The 21,381-nt window shown below is 42.9% G+C and overlaps 1 protein-coding gene across 3 annotated transcripts; it reads right to left on the reverse strand.

Moving 5' to 3' along the window:
• Positions 1–83: 83 nt before the first annotated feature.
• LOC121607449 (DENN domain-containing protein 5B-like) lies at positions 84–20,389 on the reverse strand. 3 transcript variants are annotated; one of them, XM_041938248.1, is made up of 24 exons: positions 20,281–20,389; positions 19,474–19,514; positions 19,430–19,435; positions 18,960–18,972; positions 15,928–16,037; positions 14,453–15,167; positions 13,676–13,863; positions 12,079–12,576; positions 11,704–11,935; positions 10,429–10,579; positions 9,644–9,734; positions 9,436–9,555; positions 9,185–9,337; positions 8,959–9,037; positions 8,794–8,869; positions 8,443–8,571; positions 8,217–8,338; positions 7,758–7,903; positions 7,550–7,668; positions 5,532–5,716; positions 5,264–5,346; positions 4,615–4,741; positions 2,563–2,737; positions 84–1,399 (listed from the first exon to the last, which is right to left on the reverse strand). In XM_041938248.1, exons 1-24 carry the CDS (start codon positions 20,387–20,389, stop codon positions 1,216–1,218), a joined length of 3,852 nt encoding a protein of 1,283 aa, XP_041794182.1. In that variant the 3' UTR covers positions 84–1,215. The 3 variants fall into 3 exon arrangements, with proteins under 3 accessions (XP_041794182.1, XP_041794180.1, XP_041794181.1); XM_041938246.1 differs by having other exon boundaries at positions 7,550–7,699; positions 7,732–7,903; XM_041938247.1 differs by lacking the exons at positions 18,960–18,972; positions 19,430–19,435; positions 19,474–19,514.
• Positions 20,390–21,381: the final 992 nt, after the last annotated feature.

A 21,381-nucleotide genomic window follows, 5' to 3' on the forward strand; every position in this document is an offset into this window, starting at 1 on the left:
TTTAATCTTTGACAACACATTTCATAAATAACAATTCATTATTGCTTTTATCTAATCTGTATTTAAATGATAATAGAGGCTTGGTCATTGAGGGTTACATAGTGCTTGCAGGACAGTGCAGGAGACAGCATTTTCATAAGTCTTCAACTGGTAAATTAAATGCAACATCAACTTAATGCCTGGCGTTTATAAGAACCTGTGCTCTGTTCATTGTCTGAAGACAACTGAACACTTTAGAAACAAACAAGCGTGACTATTTTCCACTTAATCAGTAAAGTGTGTCCATAGTGGAATCTGTTGTTTTACAGACACAAACAAGATGCCTTTATACAGAAAAATATGCCACTAATTCATTACACCATAATAACAAAAGGGCACAATTCTATTAAAGATCTAATGAAGCAAAAATATTTACAAAGAGAGAGGGGGGGAAAAAAAGCTTTCTGACAAAGTGACAAAGACTATTTGAACTGACACAATTAGGACACCAGTTTGGTTTCTGTGTTTCACCAACTGAGGATTTCACGAGCACAATTCTGGAGTATGTGACCCCAAATTGAAATAAACAATGAGAAACAGGCAAGTTGTTACACAGTATAACAAGAGCATAATAATATAACATTTTGTAACATATTATAGAGTGGGAACATTATCTTTCTGGAGTATAGTTACTAAGATATCCAATGAATGAAGTCAGGAAAGATGTTTCTATACTAAGGCCTGAGTCCTGATATTTCAGATCACAACACACTAAGACATAAAACGGATTTTGGCCATGCATGTGCTTAGTTTAAAATTCAAGTGCAAGCAATACAGCGGTTGACGGAGAGTTGTAGTTGTCCCAGGGTCAGGTGCAGTAAATGATGTGAGCTGTGAAAATATCTACTGTAGATGTGAGATGATGAATGACTCTATTTCTCCTTGGGGAAACAGAATTTCACAGTGTAAACAAGCATAGGAAAAATCAGACTATTTCCTGAAGCAAATACAGTATATAAGACATTTACATCAGTGATCAAGGCAATATGTTTGGAGCTTGAGTTGCCAGAGACCTCAACTGGTCCACTGTCCTTTTTTATGATAAAGTCACATTTCTCCAGTGTCTGAATGAACTTCTTTTTGCCCCACAGATGGAAAGATGAATATCTGAACCCCGTCAGCATTCCTGCAGGAGGTGATAGAGCAGGGGCTGAACTCTGTGCTCCCCCGTCAGGGTCAGAGGTCAACTCCTTTAACCAGTGCAGTCTCCAGAGTGATGGTAAACTCATTGAGTGTGTGTAGGATGCGGTAGAGGGAGTGTACAGCGGCACGGTCCCGCAGCAGAGCACCTTCCTCATATGTCCGCGCTGTCAGGGGAAACTGTGCCAGCAGGGGGAGCCACTGAGAAAGAAGCCGATCCCTGCCAAGAGGAAGAGGTCAGTGGTCAGTGATGGCTCCATAAATGCCTGATGAAGTTTACTATTGAAGTGAAGGTGAGTTTGCAGAGTTCAAAACAAAACTAGCAACACGTACTTTCTCTTGAAACACCGTTCAACCAGGTGGAACAAAGATGCTCATTCATTGTTCATTAACCTAAAGGTTTAATTCATTCAATGTCAGTCCAAAGCATGGACACGTATCTTTGAATGAACAAGTTACAGCCATTGGACGCAACACACCCCAAACATTGCTACACTCTTTGTACAGACAGACCATACGGAGAGAAACAGAACCAGAGAGAGTTGTGTGCTCTGAAATTTCAGCAAACTATACAACTCAGATTAAACCAATACTTATTGATTCTGATTGTTGGTGCAGAGACAAGAGGAAACAAGTGTAACAGTGGTGGCAGCTGATGCTATCTAACTGAAATTCTATTTTTCATAAGAAATAAATTGAAGCTAAATTTTCAAGAGTGTATTTATGTTGCTTTGTAAATTACTTTGTGACAAAGAAGTGTGACAGCTATCACTGATCAGGGCTTTTTCACATAGCCATAGCAAAGTAAAATCCTTAGTTAACTGAAACAAAGTTTGGTTTTATTTTTAAACTTTCATTAAAAATACACAGAGATATGAATTATTAGATGGTGAAGGCTGACACTTCCCCTCCCTGAACTGTTATGTAAATGGTTCAAAGTGGGAGCTTTGTCGTGCTGCAGGCTACTTCCTCAGGAAGGAAACGTTATCACCCTTGTCCATCACAATATAATATGACCAGCATGCCTTCAAATCACAGATTCCAGTGGGGAGAATATTTTCAAACTGTCTTCCTATTTCTGTTTTAAACATATGTAATAATCTATGTCTAACATTTATTTTTATTTATTTTATTTACCTTAGCATCAGTCCAATTATAAACCTTTTGTTTGTCATCTTTTGTTATTTTCCTCACTGATGGCTCCTATTACACCCCCTGCCATCTACAGAAGGGAGATATCTCTTTAAATTTCCATGATTTCTTCAGATTTCTCTTTAAATGGTAAGGTGTTATGGGTAGTTTTTCTGGTGCTCTTTGGGTTAATCTTTTGGTGTTTTTTGCTTGAGTTTTTAAACTGTAATTTTTAACATTAGGACCACTCACCTGATTCCCAGGCAGACAAACAGCTGGAACTTGCCCTCTTTTCCAATGTTTCGTGGCGAGGCGTTGATGGCATTGACATAGTGGCACAGTGAGTCACAGGGTGGACCCATTGTCAGTGTTGATCCATGCAGGTCACCCATCTGATCAGCTGTCTCCATGGAAACCACTGCCTTCTCTATGGGAAAGAGTTGGTCATACTGTATTATTATTATGAAAATAAGGGAAAATAAGGTTGTAGAAGACAAACACTGTCATCAAACATGCTTTGTTGCATGAAATATAAGATGTGAAATTCACAGTGGAAGGAGAGGTACTAACACTCTCTAAACTGGTGGAGGAGAGTACTTGTCTACTCAATCCTATTCCTAGTTTATTAAGGCCCTTTTCCCTATTCTCAGCCCACTATTGCGACAGATAATAAACAATAAACCTACTGTAACTGAGCCTTTGTCTTTTAAAACAGGGGTTATCAGAACACTCTGATTAACAACTACAGACCAATCACAAATCTCCCATTCTTTTCAAAAGTCCTTGAAAAAGCAGTGGCTCAGCAACTCATAGATCACCCTTCATCCATTGATCTGGATGAACTTCATCAATATGGCTTTAGAAAATTCCACAGCACAGAAACTGCTTTGACAGAGGTGGTAAATGATTTACTACTTGTTTCAGACTCTGGCGCAGTTTCAGTATTGGTGCTCCTAGACCTCAACATGGCTTTCTATACGATTGATCACCACTGGGCCACTTATATTGCCCAGAAAGTTATATCGGTGTCACTGATACTGCTCTTCTGGTTTAAATCATATTTATCTGACAGATTTCGCCTCGTTTTACACAACATCTCTTCATCACACCAAAAGAAGGTCAGTTATGGGGTGCCACAGGGATCTGTGCTTAGTCTTGGTCTTTTTTTATGGACATGCTACCCCTTGGCACATTAATCAATACAATCTCAGTTCCCATTTCTATGCAGATGATACTCAACTTTGCATCTCCATTAAGCCTGATGCCTGTCATCAGCTGGTGAAACTGGAAGAATGCATATCAGGAATCAAGTAATGGATGTCATCTCACATCCTCCTTTCAAACGCTGAGAAAACTGAAATGTTCATTTTTGGTCCAAAGCAGATTAGAAATAAATTCTGTGATCTCGCTCTGAGAATTTGAAGAGCACATCAACAATATAACAAACACTGCGTATTTCCACTTAAGAAACATTACCAAGACTCATCCTATTCTTTCCATGGCTGATGCTAAAACACATTGTCATACATTGATCTCATCTAGGCTTGACTACTGTAATACACTTTCATCATTACCTAAATCAACTATTACCAAACTTGCACAAAAAACTTCTGCTAGAATGTTGACCAAAAGTAGAAATTTTGATCATATTACCCCCTGATTTCATTACATTGGCTCCCTGTACATGCGAGATCTGACTTAAAGATTCTACTTTTTCACAGATTTGTACCATCCTACTTATCACCTCTAGTCACTCCTCATATACCTTTTAGCGCTACAACCTCAAAATGCTGGTCTCCTGACCATTCCAAATATAAATAAAACATCAGTAGGTGGTAAGGCCTTCTCTTACCAAGCCCCTCTTCTTTGGAATCGTCTTTCTACCCATATTCAAGAGCCTAACTCAGTCGATTCAGCCTTCAATCTCACTTACTCTGCCCTAAATATTAAACTATGGCTATCCTACTTTTACTCGTGTTACACATTTTTTGTATAAAGATGTGTTTTGCTAATGCTGCTCATTACTATTTTTATTTCATGTACAGCCCTTTGAGGCATACTTTGTGATATTGAGCTTTACTAAACTTGGACTTGACTTGAGTAGAAGTGTAAAGTAGCAGAAAATGGAAATACTCAAGTCAAGTACTAGTACATCAAAATTTGACTAAAGCACACTATTTGAGTAAATGTACTTATATTCCACCACTAGAAATTCATATTCACCACCACCAGATGGAGACAGGAAACAGAAATCAGCGAGAAGCAAAACATCGCTTTTAATGAACACATGTTCACAGTACTTACCCACAAAATCCCAAACAAACACGTTCCTCTGGAAAAGACGATTGGATTTGAACCCGTGTAAGAGGAACTTCTCCAAGGAAAGCACCAGACCCCCTTCACCACATAACAAGACCGTCAAGTTTCCCCTCTGCGATGACAGAAATGGGAACAGAGTTAACAGAGGCACTGTAAGCAAGAGGCTCATCTTTCAACATCAGTAAATGCTCTTATATGAGTGATAGTAGATGCTGTCATTTTCCAAAATCCTCCACAGCAGACAACAATTTGTTAATTTTTTTTTAATCTAAAAGGCTTGTCTTTCATTTACCAAGAGGAAGTAAACAGTACAGAGCAAATGCTTGGACATTAAAGCCTGTGCACTAAAGATGTTATTACAATGAATTGGAGACTCATTACAGATAAACTCAAGTGATTCATGAAGTCTCTTCTGTGCTTTTAACTTGTTGTTTAGATGAGAGAGGCTGGTCTGATACACGAATGAGATAAGTGAGGCCCGGGCTGGAGAAGCCAGGGTAATGAACCATGGTGGTAAAATGGTGGTGATAAAAATGCATTTGCCATTTTCATCATTTAAGCTTAGTGAATCAGCAGGTTAAATGAATGTAAGAGCTGGAATTGGTGTGAAACCCTCACTATTACATTCACATACCTCTTGTTCGGGTTTGTGGAAGTGTTTAACAAGGTTATTTGCTGCCTCCCTCATGTCCTCTTGTACTTCAACAGACAGCATTCCTGACAAGATAAATCGAGAACAGTCAAAAATAGAAACATGAGGATGAATGATGACAAACACGAGGGGAAGTGGACAGGGGCTAAACAGAAAGGTGATACAGGGAGCAGAATCTGCTCTTGTACTAAGTTTACTAGCAAGTAGGTCAACTATTGTGCTAAAGAATGTGTTCTTTGTCAGTACATACTGCTTCGGCTGCCAAGCGATCCCAGCACTGTCCGCACACTCTGGGAAGGAGAGGCCAGCTCCGGAGGCGTCCCTGTCCACCTTCCAGCGTCCTCCTCTCCACCAGGTGACACCAGCTGACCAATAAGAACTCTTTCCAAGCTCCCATCACCCACGCCTTTCCCCAGCCATCGGCCACATGGGAACCTGAAGGGAAAGAAGACACTGTTTCATTATATTCAACTTAAAAACATTTGATTTGTTATACAAGGACATGCGTAGGTCAGAGCCATCTGTTCCAATCAGGTTGTGTGGTATGATGTTTGTCTTTCTAAATAACTTAAAGGAAAATAGTGGTTCGTTCTAGCCCATTAGCTACAAATCATAGATAGTTTAGATGAGTGACAACATTTTTCCAAGGCAATACATATACAGTGGCATACAAAAGTTTGGGCACGCCAAGTGATTTCATCTCTCAGATAACTTTTACTAAGGTCTCTGAACTTAGTCAGCTTGATAGTGTGATGACTTGTTCACAATTGTCAGAAAGGCCAGGTGATTTCAAAGCTTCAGAAATACTCCGACTCCTCAAACCTTGTCCCTACAATCAGCAGCCAAGGGCTCCTCTAAGCAGCTGGCAGCAAAGACAGCAAAGCATTTTCAGGGAGCTGCTTTGTCAGTTCGTAAAGTCCAGGAAAGCTCTAAGAGAGAACTGCTCGGATTGCTAGAAAGGCAAATCAAACCTCCTGTTTGACTGCTAAAGACCTTCATGAAACTTTAGCAGATTCTGGAGAGGTGGTGCACTGCTCTATTATGCAGCAAAACCTGTACACTTATGACCTTCATGGAAGACTCATCAGAAAAAACCTTTCCTGAGTCCTCTTCAGCATCTGAAGTTTGCAAAGGAACATCTAAACAAACTGGATGTATTTGGGAAACAGGTCCCGTGGACTGATGAAGTTAAAATATAACTTTTTGGCCACAATGAGGAAAGGTATAGTCAGAAAAAAAGGGAGCAGAATTTCATGAAAAGAAAACCTCTCTTGTTAAGCACAGGGTTGGTCAATCATGCTTTGGGCTTGTGTTGCAGGCGGTGGCACAGGAAACATTTCCCATTTTTGGTAGAGGGAAGAATGGAGTCAAATACCAGTAAATTCTACAATCTAGCATCACACTATCTGTAAAAAAAGAAAAGCTGCAGATGAAAAGAGGATGGCTTCTACAACAGGAAAATGACCCAAAACACACCTCAAAATCCCCACTGGACTACCTAAATAGAACCAAGCCATGGCCCTCACAGTGCCCTGACCTAAACATCATCGAAAATCTGTGGATAGACCTCGAAAGAGCAGTGCATGCAAGACAGCCAAAGAATCTCAGAGAATTAGAAGCCTTTTGTGATGAACAATGAGTGAAAATCCCCCAGATGAGACCTTAAAGACAATAAAAGGCTTTACAAGCTGTGTTACTTGCCAAAGGGGCTGTTACCAAATACTGACCATTGAGGGTCCCCAAACTTCTTTTTGGGGCCCTTTTCTTTTTTGAAACCGTAAAAGATGGAAATAAAGAATTTGTCTTGTTTAAAATAAGAAATAAATGTGTCATCTTTAACTTCACACTGTTTGGAAATCGGGTCATGTTTTACTCATTCAGCTATTCACAGTAATTGACAGAAATTTTGCCTAAACTTTTGCATACTGCTGTATCTTTAGACGCTTTTGTGCTCTACTAGGCAGCAGCTGTTTTCAGTTCATGACAAGATGGTGTTAAATAAACTTGCAGAGACCAGAAGTATCCACCAGATAGGCAATCCATTATTTATTTTCTATGTCTATGTTCTTATCATGTGATAAAGCAACTTTCTCATGGCAGTGTTTAAAGAAGCTCAGATATCCAATATTTGACATCGGGATCATTTATCATGTATCTATCAAAACGGGAGCTGTTGTCCACAATCACAATCTTGCACAATTAGCTCCTGTGCTGTGAGGTCGCAATCAGTGTTTAGAGATGACACCAAGCTCAGAGGAAGAATCTTACTTGTAGGTGTGTCCAGTGATCTCATTATACACCATCACACAGTCTATCAGACATTTGGCCAGCAAGCCAGAGTTCTCCTGTCCCAGCTGCAGAGTGCTCAGCCTGCCCAGGTTCTTGCACTGAAATGAGAAGCACAGTTGAAGTGTGGCTCTGCATGCGCCGCTGTCAGACCTGATGTTGACCTTAGCGCTGAGGAGCGCACACAAACCTGGAAAAAAATCTCTTGTGTATTCTTCGATATCTGTCGAACTCCTGAATCACCCAGCTCTCCTGACACGCACACCCAAGGGTTAACAGTTGCTATTGCAATGCTCAGCTTCTTCATGGGTATTATAACAACACGGTATGGAATACCTGGAGAAACACAAGAGACCAAGAACAAAGTTTTAGTCATTCATGTAATCTCCTTAAAACTCTTTTCACAAGACTCAGAGTAAATAGGATTTTCACTGCATTGGGGCAGTTTTACTGTATATTGATTGAGGTCTAGAGGGTCTGAGTGAATCCAAGGGATACTGGGTGTATTTCAGTATATGAGGCCAGTGGGTGGAGATGGGGGTGGTCGGCATCGTAAAACAACAACCCGAAGCAAACTTTCAGTGTCCTTGAAATCTATAACCCTGCCAGTAAATTCTAGCATTTTGTTGTTAAAGTTTCCAGGACTTACTGATGGAGGTGAAGACGCGTGTGAAGCAGAGGTGGTCCACAGTGTTAAGAGAGAGCAGGTGGAACAAAAACTGCTCCCTTTCTTCCTCGCAGAGTAGGAAAGCATGGGGTTTATACAGATGCCTGTCAGGGGACAAGAAAAGGGTAAAAAAGACAGTCAAAATCATTAAATTTACTCTATTTCTGTCTACTTGTCATTAGTAAATGAGTAACGAGTGAATTGTGACCTGAGCAGCTCCTGGTTTGTCAGCAGCTCTTTAAGGTGTTGGGATAGCATTTTCTTCTCCAGAGCCAGGTGGATCCAGGCCCGAGCCTGACCCACTTCAGACAGACCCTCACTCATGGTCTGGATAAACCTGGAAGAACAGATAGACTGGCATGAGCAGTGAAAACAATCCCATGAGAATAGACTGAAATGCTGGGGATATAATACATGTGAAGTATGTTAGTATTTAAAAAGTTAGGATTTTTTTCAGCCAAAGTATTAATACGGTTATTTCAGAGCAGAAATGAAGCAGCAAAGATGTTTTTTTCATCCACATTGTTTAGATGCACAACATCCTGTTTGCTCTCATTACCTCATGTCTTGTATCAAGGATCCTTTCAGAACCTGAGCGCCATCATCAAACGTTCTCTGTTCTGAACCGTCAGACCCTGAACAGACAGTTAAACACCAATGATCATCCGACTCTTAGCTCAGTGACTCGCAGAAGGAAAACATAACAGTCGGGTTGTGCTCTGACCTGGAGACTCAGCTGGTGTCTCTGTCTTCCCCTGGGCCGCCTGATAGTGAAGCAGATGGGACCAAAGAGCAGACTTCCCCTGTTCCGAATAAACACCCATGTCAACATCTCTATGCGTTCGCGTGGATGATGTGACTTGTTTGAACGAGGAAACGCAGCTCCAGATGTTTTTTGTAGGCCATCTGTGCTGATAAGTTATGTTAAGTTATGTGTCTGTGTGTCTGACCTGTTTCAGCTGCAGACCATGGCCCCAGGTTCTCTCCAGTAGGTCACACAGCCCGTGGATGAGCGTGTTCTCCTGCAGGCCTGTGATGTTGGCCTCTCCCTGACCCAGTTCCACGCTCTCCTTCCCCATCCTCTCCATCAGCATCCGTTTGGTCTGAAAAAAAACAGAACATTTGCGGCATTAACCTTAAACAAGAAGAAGAAATGAGTGGCGACATTCAGCCTCCGTTACCAGACAGACAGAGCTCTTACCTTCAGACGACACTCGCTCAGCAGCCCGTCGACAAACTCTCGGTGAGTCTGAGTGACAGCTTGAGGCGATGAGTCAAGCAGCTTGGACTGGCGGAGGTTCTTCCTTGTAAATGTGTGCTTCTGTTCAATAAGCATAAGGTAATAAATCAGACACAAGCCTCTTAAGGCCAGTGTGTTTTTCTGCATGTGTCTGAACACATAAACCTACCTGTCTCTGTTCATTGTCCACTCCAGAGTGGTCATTCACCGTTGACCTCTTGGGGTCGGTCCTGCGTGAAGCTGTAACACGACTGGACCACCTGTTCAGCCAGAGAACAGCAAAATAAAATTCACAATTCCAAGCGTGTGCGCCTGCGCTTCTGTATTTAAAGTGTGTGTGTATTTGGTAGCAATAAAGTACACCATGGCAACTAGTGATATTCTAGTTCCCATTCTTTATTGTCAACATACGCCCACAGCCCCATCAGATGAGCTCAGGTCTCCCTCTATCAACACAACCTGCCATGTTCCAAAATGTGTTTATTTTAATTGATTTTAAAGCAGCCGGTTGTGAATTACTTTAGATAATAACCGAAACCATTTACCATTACTTTTATCCATTTTGATAAGATAATTATTTTCAAGATAATTATTTCAACTGTTTGCAAATTACTTTATAAAACAATTTCAACCATTTATCCATTAGCTAACCGCATCGTTGATCTATTACTTTAGCTAATTAAAAGTAAATTACTTTTAGCTTGATCAACTATATATTGTGATGATAAATTTACAAAAGATAAGCATAGCACAAGTTTGTAATCCTATTTGGATATTTATTTTCCACCTAAAGTATGTGGATACGTATATGGTTTAATTATTATTATGATGTAGTTGAGCTACTCCTTGTACCCCTAAAACCTGCAGAAGTACTGGTTTACAAATACCCGTGGTTGTCACTGGGAAACCCTGTTTTAATGTATTCTCACTGAACAGCACGAATCAAAGGCTTACTTGTGGGTATTTTGTCCCTGTGCGAGCACATCAGCCTGCAGCTTGGGGAAGTAGCCCTGCTGGTGACGACCCTGGCCAATCCTCATGTCCAGCAGGTGGGGGTGTATGGCTGTGTGGTCAGCCTTCAGCAGCCTGCGCTCAATGGCCTGAGCTGCAGAGACAAACACAGTGATGATTAAACTACAACACTATTCCAAATAAAATTAGTCAGGATGAGTCATTGAAGTGACAATAAAGACATTTCCAGGGAGGTGTTGCCTGACATTTCATGTCACCTCTTATATGAATGTCTTGTATTCAAGTTGGTTAAGTGCAACTCAGACTGTTTAATTGCATGGAGACTAATCTAGTGTACAACAACAGAGTGGTATAATGTAACTGACCAAATGATACATGGAAAGATGGAGCAACATCCCTAAAGCAGAGGATAAATTAATGAATGAACAAATGTACAGACAGACTGAGGCTTTAGGTTTGATACAAAGCACTGTCCTCTGTTTATAATGCTCATCCTCTACCATATCCTTCAGCTCAGCTCTCTCTAATTCCCTAACTCTACCCATCTCCCCTCAGATCAGAATATACTCCATCCCTTTTGTGTTTCAACAAATTATTTAATTTTCATTTTGTTTTAAGAAATGTTTCCATCAGTTGAAAAGATGCATGTACTGGTGCACAAATGATGTTAAGCAATCTTCAGTACTTATTATAAAAAACAGAAAAAACTGTGGTAGCAGATAAGCCAAACCACATAACCAACATACTGTACAGTATAAACCCAAACAGAAGGGCAGATGGTGACAGACTGGCAGATTCCCTCTTGAAAATCTGTCATCATTCTGCTCAACTGGGGCTTCAGTCTATTTCTTTGACTACATACTAGATCTAAATGCTGAAACAAACTTGGCATATATCCTGATCTTACTCTTGGTTTGTCAGAGGTTGCCATAAAATATACACCTTCTTTAAATGACCACATGCAATAGTTATTGCTAGCTATTAATTGCCAAAGTCCTTATATTGTATGGATGTCGTTGCTTGTTTCCAGCAGCTGTAAACTCCTGCACAGTACTTTCAAATTAACATGAAAATCTATGGAACTGAATCCAGGTTATATTCAGACTTTGCAGGCCAGAACACTGACTGCATTGATCTATGATATATTAGCAGTAACATTTAAACCAGGTTTCTGTTGCATTTTTGTTCCTTTTTGTAGGAACACAGAACATTGTGCTTTACTTCACCATCTTTTATCCATAAGCGTCTTCACAGTACCTGACTCAAAGAGCGAGGTGCATTTCCTGTAGCGACAGTTACGGGAGTCCTCTTCGTCTGTGTCATACAGCCGCTCTCTCTCCAGACGGCTGTCAAACAGCTGCTGCATTGGCTCTCTGTCTGCCCAGCGAGATATCACCTTCCCATCCACAAAAGAAGAAAACATGGACGTCTCTAGGAACCGGGACAAGAAGTGCAAGTGGGTGGCAGGCTGAACTGCGAGGAAGGAACCCTGAAACATTGAAAAGCACAAACACTTTGAGCATGGACAGAGACAGAAGGCTTCTACCACGATCAAAAGTATTTCAAAGGCACAGAAAAGCAATATTAACATATGTCGAAATAATTGGCACAAACACAATACTACTGAAGTACCTTGTCAAAGCTGAACGTCCCCTCTCGGTTGGTCAACCAGGAGTCCAAATCAAGAGCGCTGTGGATGACAAAATCCTCATACCTGCCAAACATGGCAGCAAAACGTCCAGCAAACACCTCCCGCAGCTGAATGTTCAGCTTCACAGCCTTCAACTCTTCCTCCTCCTCCTCAAACACGTGGCCCAGCGTCTTCCCTCCATCTGACATTTTTCCTCCCCCACACCTCCGTGCTAGAGCCTGCAGCCTCTCCAGCACCGCCAGCTCCTCGCCTCCGAGGTTCCCGTTCCTTCTGTCCTCCATCAGATCCTCCAGCACCAGGCTGCTCAGGCGAGGGGAGGTGGTGGCAGGATTAGTGATCGCACCGCCCTGTGGTGGGAGCCCAAAACGCAGCAGCACCTCACTCAGTTCCTGAATTAGCTCAATCTGGTCTGGGAACACAGGAAGGTCTTCGGGGGCCTCGACACAGTGGTTGTCAATGTCTACGAAACACAGGTTGGCCTGCGTAGGAGAAAAGACAAGAGAATTAAAAATCTGTAAAACACTCCATCAGATAATCGTAACAGGTTTAACCAATCACAATGCACAGACTCTCCTGACTGAGCTTTAACATCCAATTAAGATCATAGATGAAGATTTATATTCCATTAATAGATTTTTGGCATTTCACCGTGATAAGCCCTCAGAGGATATTAAGCATGTGAAGGATTATACTGTTATCACTGCAACAGGGGAAATTGTGGAAATATCAGGCTTTCACACTGGCAAACACATCAGAAAAAAAAAACTGTGGCCACGAAGCTGCTGAGCTTTCAGAAGTGTGTGAGAACAGGCGTCGATATAAAAATACTGCTTCTGTAAGCAGCGGTGGAGCACAGTGCAGTCAGCAGCAACATGACCTTCAACACTGACCTCAAGCAGCCACTTTACAGCCTCGGGGGAAGTTGGGAGATGTACTGTAGAGTGGACAGTTGCAGACAGCCTCTTACTCTGCAGCTTCATCCTACTAGTTAATGTCTCCACTTCTTAGCCCTTTCATCATCTCTGTCATTCAAATATCAGTGGGAGATTATATGTTTTGACAGTTTTCACTACATATCAATATTACTAAGCACTGAAGTGTTTTTTCGGGCCGCAAATTGCCACTCATGCATCAAATTGTACAACTCAAGAAATAAGCGGTGATCCCTAACTCTCATTAATTATTCAGTGAGTCCCATTATTCTGGATCTCTCACGCTCTGCATTTTTGCTTTCATCCCCGCCGCCCAGAGCTGTCTTTCAACTGCCTCCCTTCTGGGGCAGAGCGACTTCAAAGAGGTTTCAGTGAGATATTCATGCAGCATGAAGTGATCTCGGGTGCAGGACTGGATTTGTGAAAGGGAACTGTACCGTCTCAGCTCGACAGGCCGGAGGGAGAGGGCAAACTGTCGTGCACGCAGCACAGAGGGGATCAGCAAATGGCGGAAAGAACGTTTCAGTTTAACAAAACATTGTTTGATCCTTTTGTCGAAATGTCGGCATGCTGAAATTCTGACCGGTGTGTCCACACAGGAAACTACTGATGCATCAACACATGAGATCCTGGTTTAGTTCTGTACCTCGTGTGGAAGGTGGAGGGAGGTCCGCTGAGCTCCCTCTCTGCGCTGGATACCCATCAGGAACGGCACAGGAGCATCCAGGAGGTGATGCAGTGGTGCAGAAACAATGGGAAGGTAGATGTGTTGCCACTGGAATGGGAATAGCAAGGTGGTGATGCCCTCTGCCACTGTCATCAAGCGCTGGTAGTCTGAGGAGGTGAGAAGAACGAGAGAAAGAAGAAGAATAGTGAGAATCAATCAATCACCAATAAGTACAAAGGGAAGAACTCATTTTTAAGGGATGAAGTACATTCCCTTTAGCAGCATTTCAATGAAGCTCTTTACACAAGCTGATTATTGAACTATTTAATGCATATTCCTGTTTACATGCTGCAGAGCACAGCCCAATTAATGACTGAGGATGTTCCACACTAATTAATTTACGATGTCAGTATCGCTGCAGTATTTAACCTCAAACCCATCTGCCATGTTGTTGCTGTAGGCTGCATGTGGGGTAACTGTAGTTTTTGTTTTATTTTATGCATTTTTATAGATGGTCTCTTTCTATTAATACTGCACTCTTAATGCTATATTTATGCCACGATGTTAACGATGTAAAAACAGCTGCTTTGCTATGGTGCTTTTAAATGTACTCACACATGTGTTCTCCAACAATGTCTTGATTTGCTTATCCTGATTGTGGCCTAATTTGTATTTAGGTGATCAGTAAATGTTGTGTGGCAATCTCTTATTTTTAGTGTTATCTCAGGCATCATAATAATTGAAAAGTGAACGTACCTTGCGAGCAAAGCAGGACTTGTGTCTCCAGAAGTGCACAGGTAAGTAGTTGCACCATATTGTCCACACCCAGCAGGGAAAATGCCTCTCCAAGAGGGTACTCTCCCAGTGGAAGCTCACCCGGCCCGGGCCGCTGGCACACAATAGGTCCCTGCACCCCGTAAAACCTCAACGACCTGCCAGGAGGAGGCAGGGGCACCTCGTAGAGGATATTATGGATGTAGCTCTCCAGTGGGAGGGGTGGGGCTGTGTGTGACGTCACAGCCTGGTGCAGCTGAGACAGAAACTGTCGAGCGGCTTGCAGGAAGGGGAGCGGCGTGAAGAGACAGAGGGCTTTGGACACATACAGTGTGTCCCGTGCTGGATCGAAGGAGCCTGCACAGCCGAGGCAGGCGGACAGCCCCGCCAGAGACTCTGCGTCCGACTCATCCAAGCTGCTCACAAGCGAGTCCATGCTGCAGGTGGAGGGCGAGGAAGCAGACGAAGACGAGGAGGAGGGAGAGGAGGCGGAGGAAGCTGAATGGTGCTCCACGTGGTGCATCTGGCAGAGAGTGTGCATGGCAGTGATGATCGGAGCACTGGTCACCTCCTCGTAGAAGGTGTGGACGAAGCCGTAGGAGCGCGTGCCATCGTCAAAAGACATCGTGAATGAGTGGAACTGAGGATCGAGCCGGTCTGCCTGCGTGCGGAAGGAAAGACCCCTCGGCATACAGAGCTGAGGAGAAAGCGTGAGGAGTGAAGAGGAGGAGAAAACAAAAAAGAGGGTTTAGAATAAAGTGCCAATTTATTGCCAATTTTGACAGAAAATGTGTATCAGTTACATGAAACAAGATGCTAAACAAGAAACCTTGCTGTTAGATATGGAAAAACTGGGAATGAGAATGTATATAATGTACATATCAGACTACTCCCAAAGTATTTGCTCTATGTATTGTATTTTTACTACTGGCTTCCAGGGGCTGAAAACCCAATACAATTAAAATACAAATGTTTAATAGGACTATGCATTTTACTGATACCATAAATAAGTAACACAACACACTGTGGTGTCTACTGGGAGGCGGTTCACAAGACATTATGACATGTGAAAAAGGCAAATATGACCAAAAAAAAGTAATTTAATCCCATCTGACTGCTAACATTTCTTTTGAGGCTTTCATCATCCTGACCTGCTTTTCTGACAGAGAACAAAAAGCATGTTCTGAGTATTCAAACCAAAAAAAAAGAGAGAAAAGAGTATATTCTATGAGAGGCTGCAGACAAGCACAGATAAATGCTTCCTAATACCCTTTTTTCTCCCCAGTTGTTTTTTTTTGTATCATGATCGTCTTTTGTCGTTCATAACAATATTCATGTAAGCTGGTTAGAAGAGCCACAGAACATTTGTCCTTCAGACAAGGCACATCTTGTCCTTCCTTATCATTTCCATTGTTGTGAGAGAAAATGAACGACCCTGAAGAAGAGCGAGATCTCACCATGTTGACAGCATCTTTATTGAAGGGGTTCCTGTCTGTGCTTTCAGGGTAGTGCACCAGAACCTTTGACTTGAAGGAGCGTCGAATGGGGCTCTGCTCAAAGGACTCTCCTGAAAGACAGACAGGCACACAGAGAAAAAAAAGAGATGTTACAGCATTATTGTATTAGCACAAAGCGATCTTTGGCCTTCATCACTGCTGGGACAGGACTTATTACAGCATGAAAAGGACGTCACAACACGACGGCAGCTTCGATTCACGAAGGACCTCGGACAGGACGACCTTGTCTGACAAAAAAAAAAAGTTCATCTGCTGTCGACAGCAAGAGTTAGTCTGCAGCAAAGAGGGGAAACCCTTCCAAGGGTTATGTAACTCAACTCATTAGCATAGAGATAGACTGGCAACCCAAAACAACACCCCTCATCCCTGACACTCTGCGGTAGGAGACCCTTTATGTTTGTAGGGGTGTGCACAGGATGGAAAGATGCTGCTTTTTGTACACATCCAGAGCGCTCCGGCTCAGGATAAAGAGATTTCTATATAACAGCTATGTGTATAGGAAAGGATAAAATGTGCAGTGGCTGCAAGAGTGTATCTACTATATATTCCTACATTCTCAATGCAGAGATTTGATGCATTGGCATGTCTGGCTCAAGTTTCTCCTCTGTTCAGTCTCTGCACCTTGTGTCAGCTTCCAGCTCCGGTTACATACAGTCTGTGTGAGCATGAGTGGCTGAGGAAGAGCTGGTGAAAAAGAAATAGAAACTAACTGTGTGCGTATGATTCAGTGGGTGTAATAGTAGTGAATGAGATGCTTTCATTATTAATCCACTTCCTGAGGGGGATGCCCTTGAACAGTCCTCTTCACTGTATTCCCTGTTTCACGAGTCCAACATGTATTCTCAGACTTCATGCTCAGCTCGAGCTGACATCACTGCAACTGCAAGAACAAAAACAAGCTGCAAATGGCAAAGTAACGCACGTCTCTCAGCTCCAAGATTCAACGCACTCGCTCAGCATTCAGGAACATCCACCTCACCTGCCCACGAGATGACGCACGGCGCCCCGAGAGAGGAAACTGCGCCGCAGGCAGAGAGAGGAAGCGGTACCACTTCAAGTTAAAGTGAGTCAGGCTGGTAGGTGGGAGACAAAAGCTAATAGATCACGGCGACAAGAGGGGGAGTCATTGTTCTTTGCCACGGATACAAATTGGTGCTGGCGCTGAGAGGCAGACTAGAAGCCTCACAGAAGGACACCTAGTTGCCATGGCAGCAATTTCCACCATGGCCTTGAAGATGTCCAAAGCTCGTCAGCCGTTGCGTCACGCCGAGTTTCATCAGCTGACCCAGTTAAAACCCACAGACCTCCTGACACAAGTTAGGGGGAGTGTGAGGGAGGCTTGTTTTAGCATTTGAATAAAAGCTTAAATACCTGTTTCAGCTGAGCTGTAATTAGCACGTTTCCTCCTCTTACCACATAAATGCACACACAGAAGAAACTGCTGTATGTGAGAGCTAATGAGGAGCAGAATACTTTACATCCCCCAAAATGCTGCAACTAATTATTATATTCATAATCATTAAATGCGCCTTTTTTCTTGATTCATCAAATAATTGTTTAGTTCATAAAATGTCAGAAAATATGACAACCGTCCATCACGATTTCCTAAAACCAAAGGTGACGTCTTCAAAATTGTTTGTTTTGTGATGCCAGCCATCCAAAAAAATTCACAAAAAAAAAATCACACCAGAGGAAGAAAATCAGCCAATCCTGACAACTGAAATTCTGGAACTTGTAATATTTTTGAAAAAATGAATTGAATGATTTTCAGGTTTCAACAACTACGTCTAGCTGCCCTTGATCAACCCTCCTTGGACAACCGTGACCTGCATGACTGTGATTCTTCACACACATTTTCTAAACGACTTATTGTTTCAGCTCTAATCCTGAGTACATGTAAATCCTCACCACTGTCACCACAATATCAATATTGTTAGTGCTTTTGGAGGGCAAAACAGTGTTTCACATTCACTCCACGGTTTAGACATTCATCACAAAAGATGGATGGCCCCAAACGGTCCCCCATCCCTAAAACAGGCACACTTAATCAGAGATGATTGAATAGCCATATAGGTAGACATCTGTCAAATTCACCACCTGAATTACCCCCACGGTCCCATTCATCACATCATTACATGAGTAGATGAGGACAGATATAAAAAGTGGAGATTTAAATGACAGCAAATGTCAGCTGGCATTGACTGATGAGGAGTTATTCCTTTTTGCCTCAATCCGTTTAAAATCCCTCCATCTTTGCATTACAGATTTGACCGTCCACTGAAGGTGAGCTGTAGGACAGAAAAAAAAGGACAAATTTTGCTTTTCATCACAGCCAGAGACACAGACTCATATGCTTAAAATAAAAGATAAAAGCGCAGAGAGGCTAAAAATAACGTAACTCAGACTGCTTTCTGCAGCACGTGTTAATAAGACAAGTGCAAGGCGTATACATCCCCTAACAGTCAGTTTGTCTTTATAATGCGTCCCTCAGCTGCCCGGTCAGGGAGTTCTCCCCCTGCGCTGATGTCATCCCCCTGTGACAGTCATCCGGCCTGGACGGGCGCTGAAGCCTCGGCCGTTCAGCGTGCCAACAGGCAACGTCACGTGAAATTTGATTAGGCTGCAGAAAACACAGTGGCGTCTATTGAGAAGCCAACAAGAGCAGATTGTTTCTCTGTAGGCATTCAGTAATAACACACACACACACACACACATAAAAAGAGATGCTGTATGACCTCACACATCTAAAACACTGGCGTACACTAGAGAATAAACCTGCTCGACTACAGTTTATAGAATATGTATGGCAAGAGAAAGAGATCCCTTGAAAGGAGCAGAGCCCCCTGCTGCAGTGGGTCTGGGATGACCTGCTGTTACATAAGCAGATTGGTGGAGCTCAGATGTAGCAGCCAGCAGCGCTGTCAGTCGCCGCAGGGAGTCAGCTATCACAGTCCCCAATGGTTAGTTAGAACCTGCAGCAGAGCTCTGACATGATACAGAGCTCATCCTAAATATCCTATAGTATATTTAGCTGAAAGCGACATGCTGAAAGAGTCAAAGCTAGGGTTAAACGTGTTTGGTTACAGCCATCTTTCCCCTGAGCAGCTACATGAGCCACATTTCTGCTATTATCTGCAGGGAGAATACGGGGTGTGTTTGAGCTCCACATTTTAAACCTGGAAGTGATGTTTAAAGGTATCGGCACACCTGCACGGTTCTGTGACCTCAGACAGAGGTGCACACAGAGCAGGGCGCGTCACAGAGGGCTCCTCCAGGGTGAGCCTGTCCTCACCAAGCCCAGCTGAGTGTCAACAGCTCAGCGTGGAGGACAGCAACACCGCCCGGCATCTGAATTTCTCTCCACCACAAGCACACCCTCGCCGCAGCTGTCATCACCGTGGCAGCCCCGACATCCACCAACACCACAGCACTCCTCCTACACCTCTGGCTTTTGGGGAATGAAGGGCAGAGGTGTTATATCAAAACAAAGGGTCCATCTCTGTTTGAGAGCAGGAAGATGATGAGAGCTGAACACACCAGCTATCACACAGATTATCACCGCTTTTCAAATGCACGCAGCAGTGTAATCTGTAATCTACCTCGTGTTAACCAGGAACCACTGTCTGGATGCTCCATCTGTGTTCCATCTTTACTGGCCCAGGACAGGATGCTGTTGTCCTCCCTGTATTCAGCCCTGTCTCTGCTATGTTCCAGGTGTAGCAGCAGATGACTTGCAGAAAGCAACAAAGCTACATCCTCCGCACTGTCTTCAAAATATGATCAAAGCACAATGAACAGAGCAGTGATGTGTTTTTCCCCAAGAAGATTATACAAAAGGCAATTCTGTAGGATTAATTGTTATTTTAAACAATTAATGAGCTTCAGGTTGATAGGAAATTAGCATTTTCTTGGATTTTGTGTTTTTATTATCTATGTAATACCTAAAAATATGCAGATTCTTATCACCATTAAAATTACACAAATCCTGACAAAACAACGTATTAGCAAATTATGATGGATTTGATTTGGAATAAAATTCAGTTAGCCATAGTATAGGCTGCTCTCCACAGTCGCACATTTTGTTGTTGTCAACAACGCTTTGAAAGCAGCAGAAATGTGGCGTCCAATCAAAACATGTTTAAATGGATGTCACCCCAACGCACACAGACAAGCCTACGTGAAATGGCAAATTTCTTTACATGAAGCATGACATGAAACACATCCTCGGCTGTGCGTTTTTGTATTTTTGTTTGTAGAGTGGATTTGTTTCGTTCATGTTTTTAGAGCACCTACCCGCTCCATCGTCCGGCTCCAGGCCCGTCTCCGTGTCCACTCCACACACAACAAAATAGTGGGCGAAACGGCAAGAAGCCGATCCTGTGGCCGCCGCAGTCCCGCTCATCCTCGACGCGTTTGTGGTGTGAGAGCTCCGTTCACGTTTACTTGTGGAGGTTCATAGCGGATGCGGCTAATCCGAAATGTTTGGCTGCGCCTCGGTCCGTCCGCCTGGGTCGTGTCCGCCCGCCCGCCTGCCTGCGCTCACTGATCCGCGGTGTGACTCTGCTGGATGATCCACCGATGGTCATCTCGTTTGTTCGGAGGGGGAGGGGGGAGGAGGCTGTGTGTAGGCCTGGGAAAGAGAGAGAGGGGGGGGGGGGGGGGGGGGGGGGGGGGGGGGGGGGGGGGGGGGGGGGTGGTAGACAAAAGACCCGAACGCATCATCATCAGTGCTAAATCCGCCTCATTTTAAAGGGTGCTGTCCAAATTCATCATCTGCGCCCACATTACAAAAATCACGATTTCTCAAAGGAAATCGTGATTAAATAATTCTCAAAACAAATCGTAATATTATTGAATTTCAGCTGTTTAGGTTCATAAATCATTAACTTAGACTTAATACTAAAAAAATACTAGATGGAAATTATGTAACAACAAGGTGAACAGTAAGTGCTTAAAGGGTCACTTCATCAATTTTACACATGAAGGTCATGAGGAGGAGCACTGCTCATTACTGCTACTCTCATAAAATAACCCTGATGATGTCATCGGTCACCTGATGATGTTTCTTTAGGGTTGTTTCAAATTAGGTTTAATATCTTTTATAGGAAGCATGCAATATACTAGAGGTGTGGAGTTTGAGGGAAGTGGGCTTTTACCAGTCAGGGAACTACTAGTGAAATACTCACAGAGTTGCATTATAGGAAATGTAAGATCCAGTGTTTTTGGAGATCGACGCACATGGATACTAGGACATCTCATCCTCTGCTGCTTCGATTTTCACCATTCTTTTTAAATGTCTCCAACATCATGGATGAGCAACATTAAATTGCTGGTGTTCCCCTTTAAAGTTCAGTCAAAGATGGTGAAGAACAAAACGTTTTTCAACCTGGATAA

This window comes from Chelmon rostratus, chromosome 6 (assembly GCF_017976325.1).
Source record: "Chelmon rostratus isolate fCheRos1 chromosome 6, fCheRos1.pri, whole genome shotgun sequence".
Classification (NCBI taxonomy): Eukaryota; Metazoa; Chordata; class Actinopteri; order Chaetodontiformes; family Chaetodontidae; genus Chelmon; species Chelmon rostratus.

Excerpts from the sequence above, each read along its gene's own strand:
- LOC121607449 (XM_041938246.1), bottom strand. The coding sequence starts at position 20,389 with ATGAGCGGGACTGCGGCGGCCACAGGATCGGCTTCTTGCCGTTTCGCC. Across the intron at positions 9,038-9,184 it reads ATGGTCTGCAGCTGAAACAG|GGGAAGTCTGCTCTTTGGTC; the intron begins GTCAGACACACA and ends TATTCGGAACAG. Across the intron at positions 7,904-8,216 it reads ACGCGTCTTCACCTCCATCA|GTATTCCATACCGTGTTGTT; the intron begins GTAAGTCCTGGA and ends GTGTTTCTCCAG.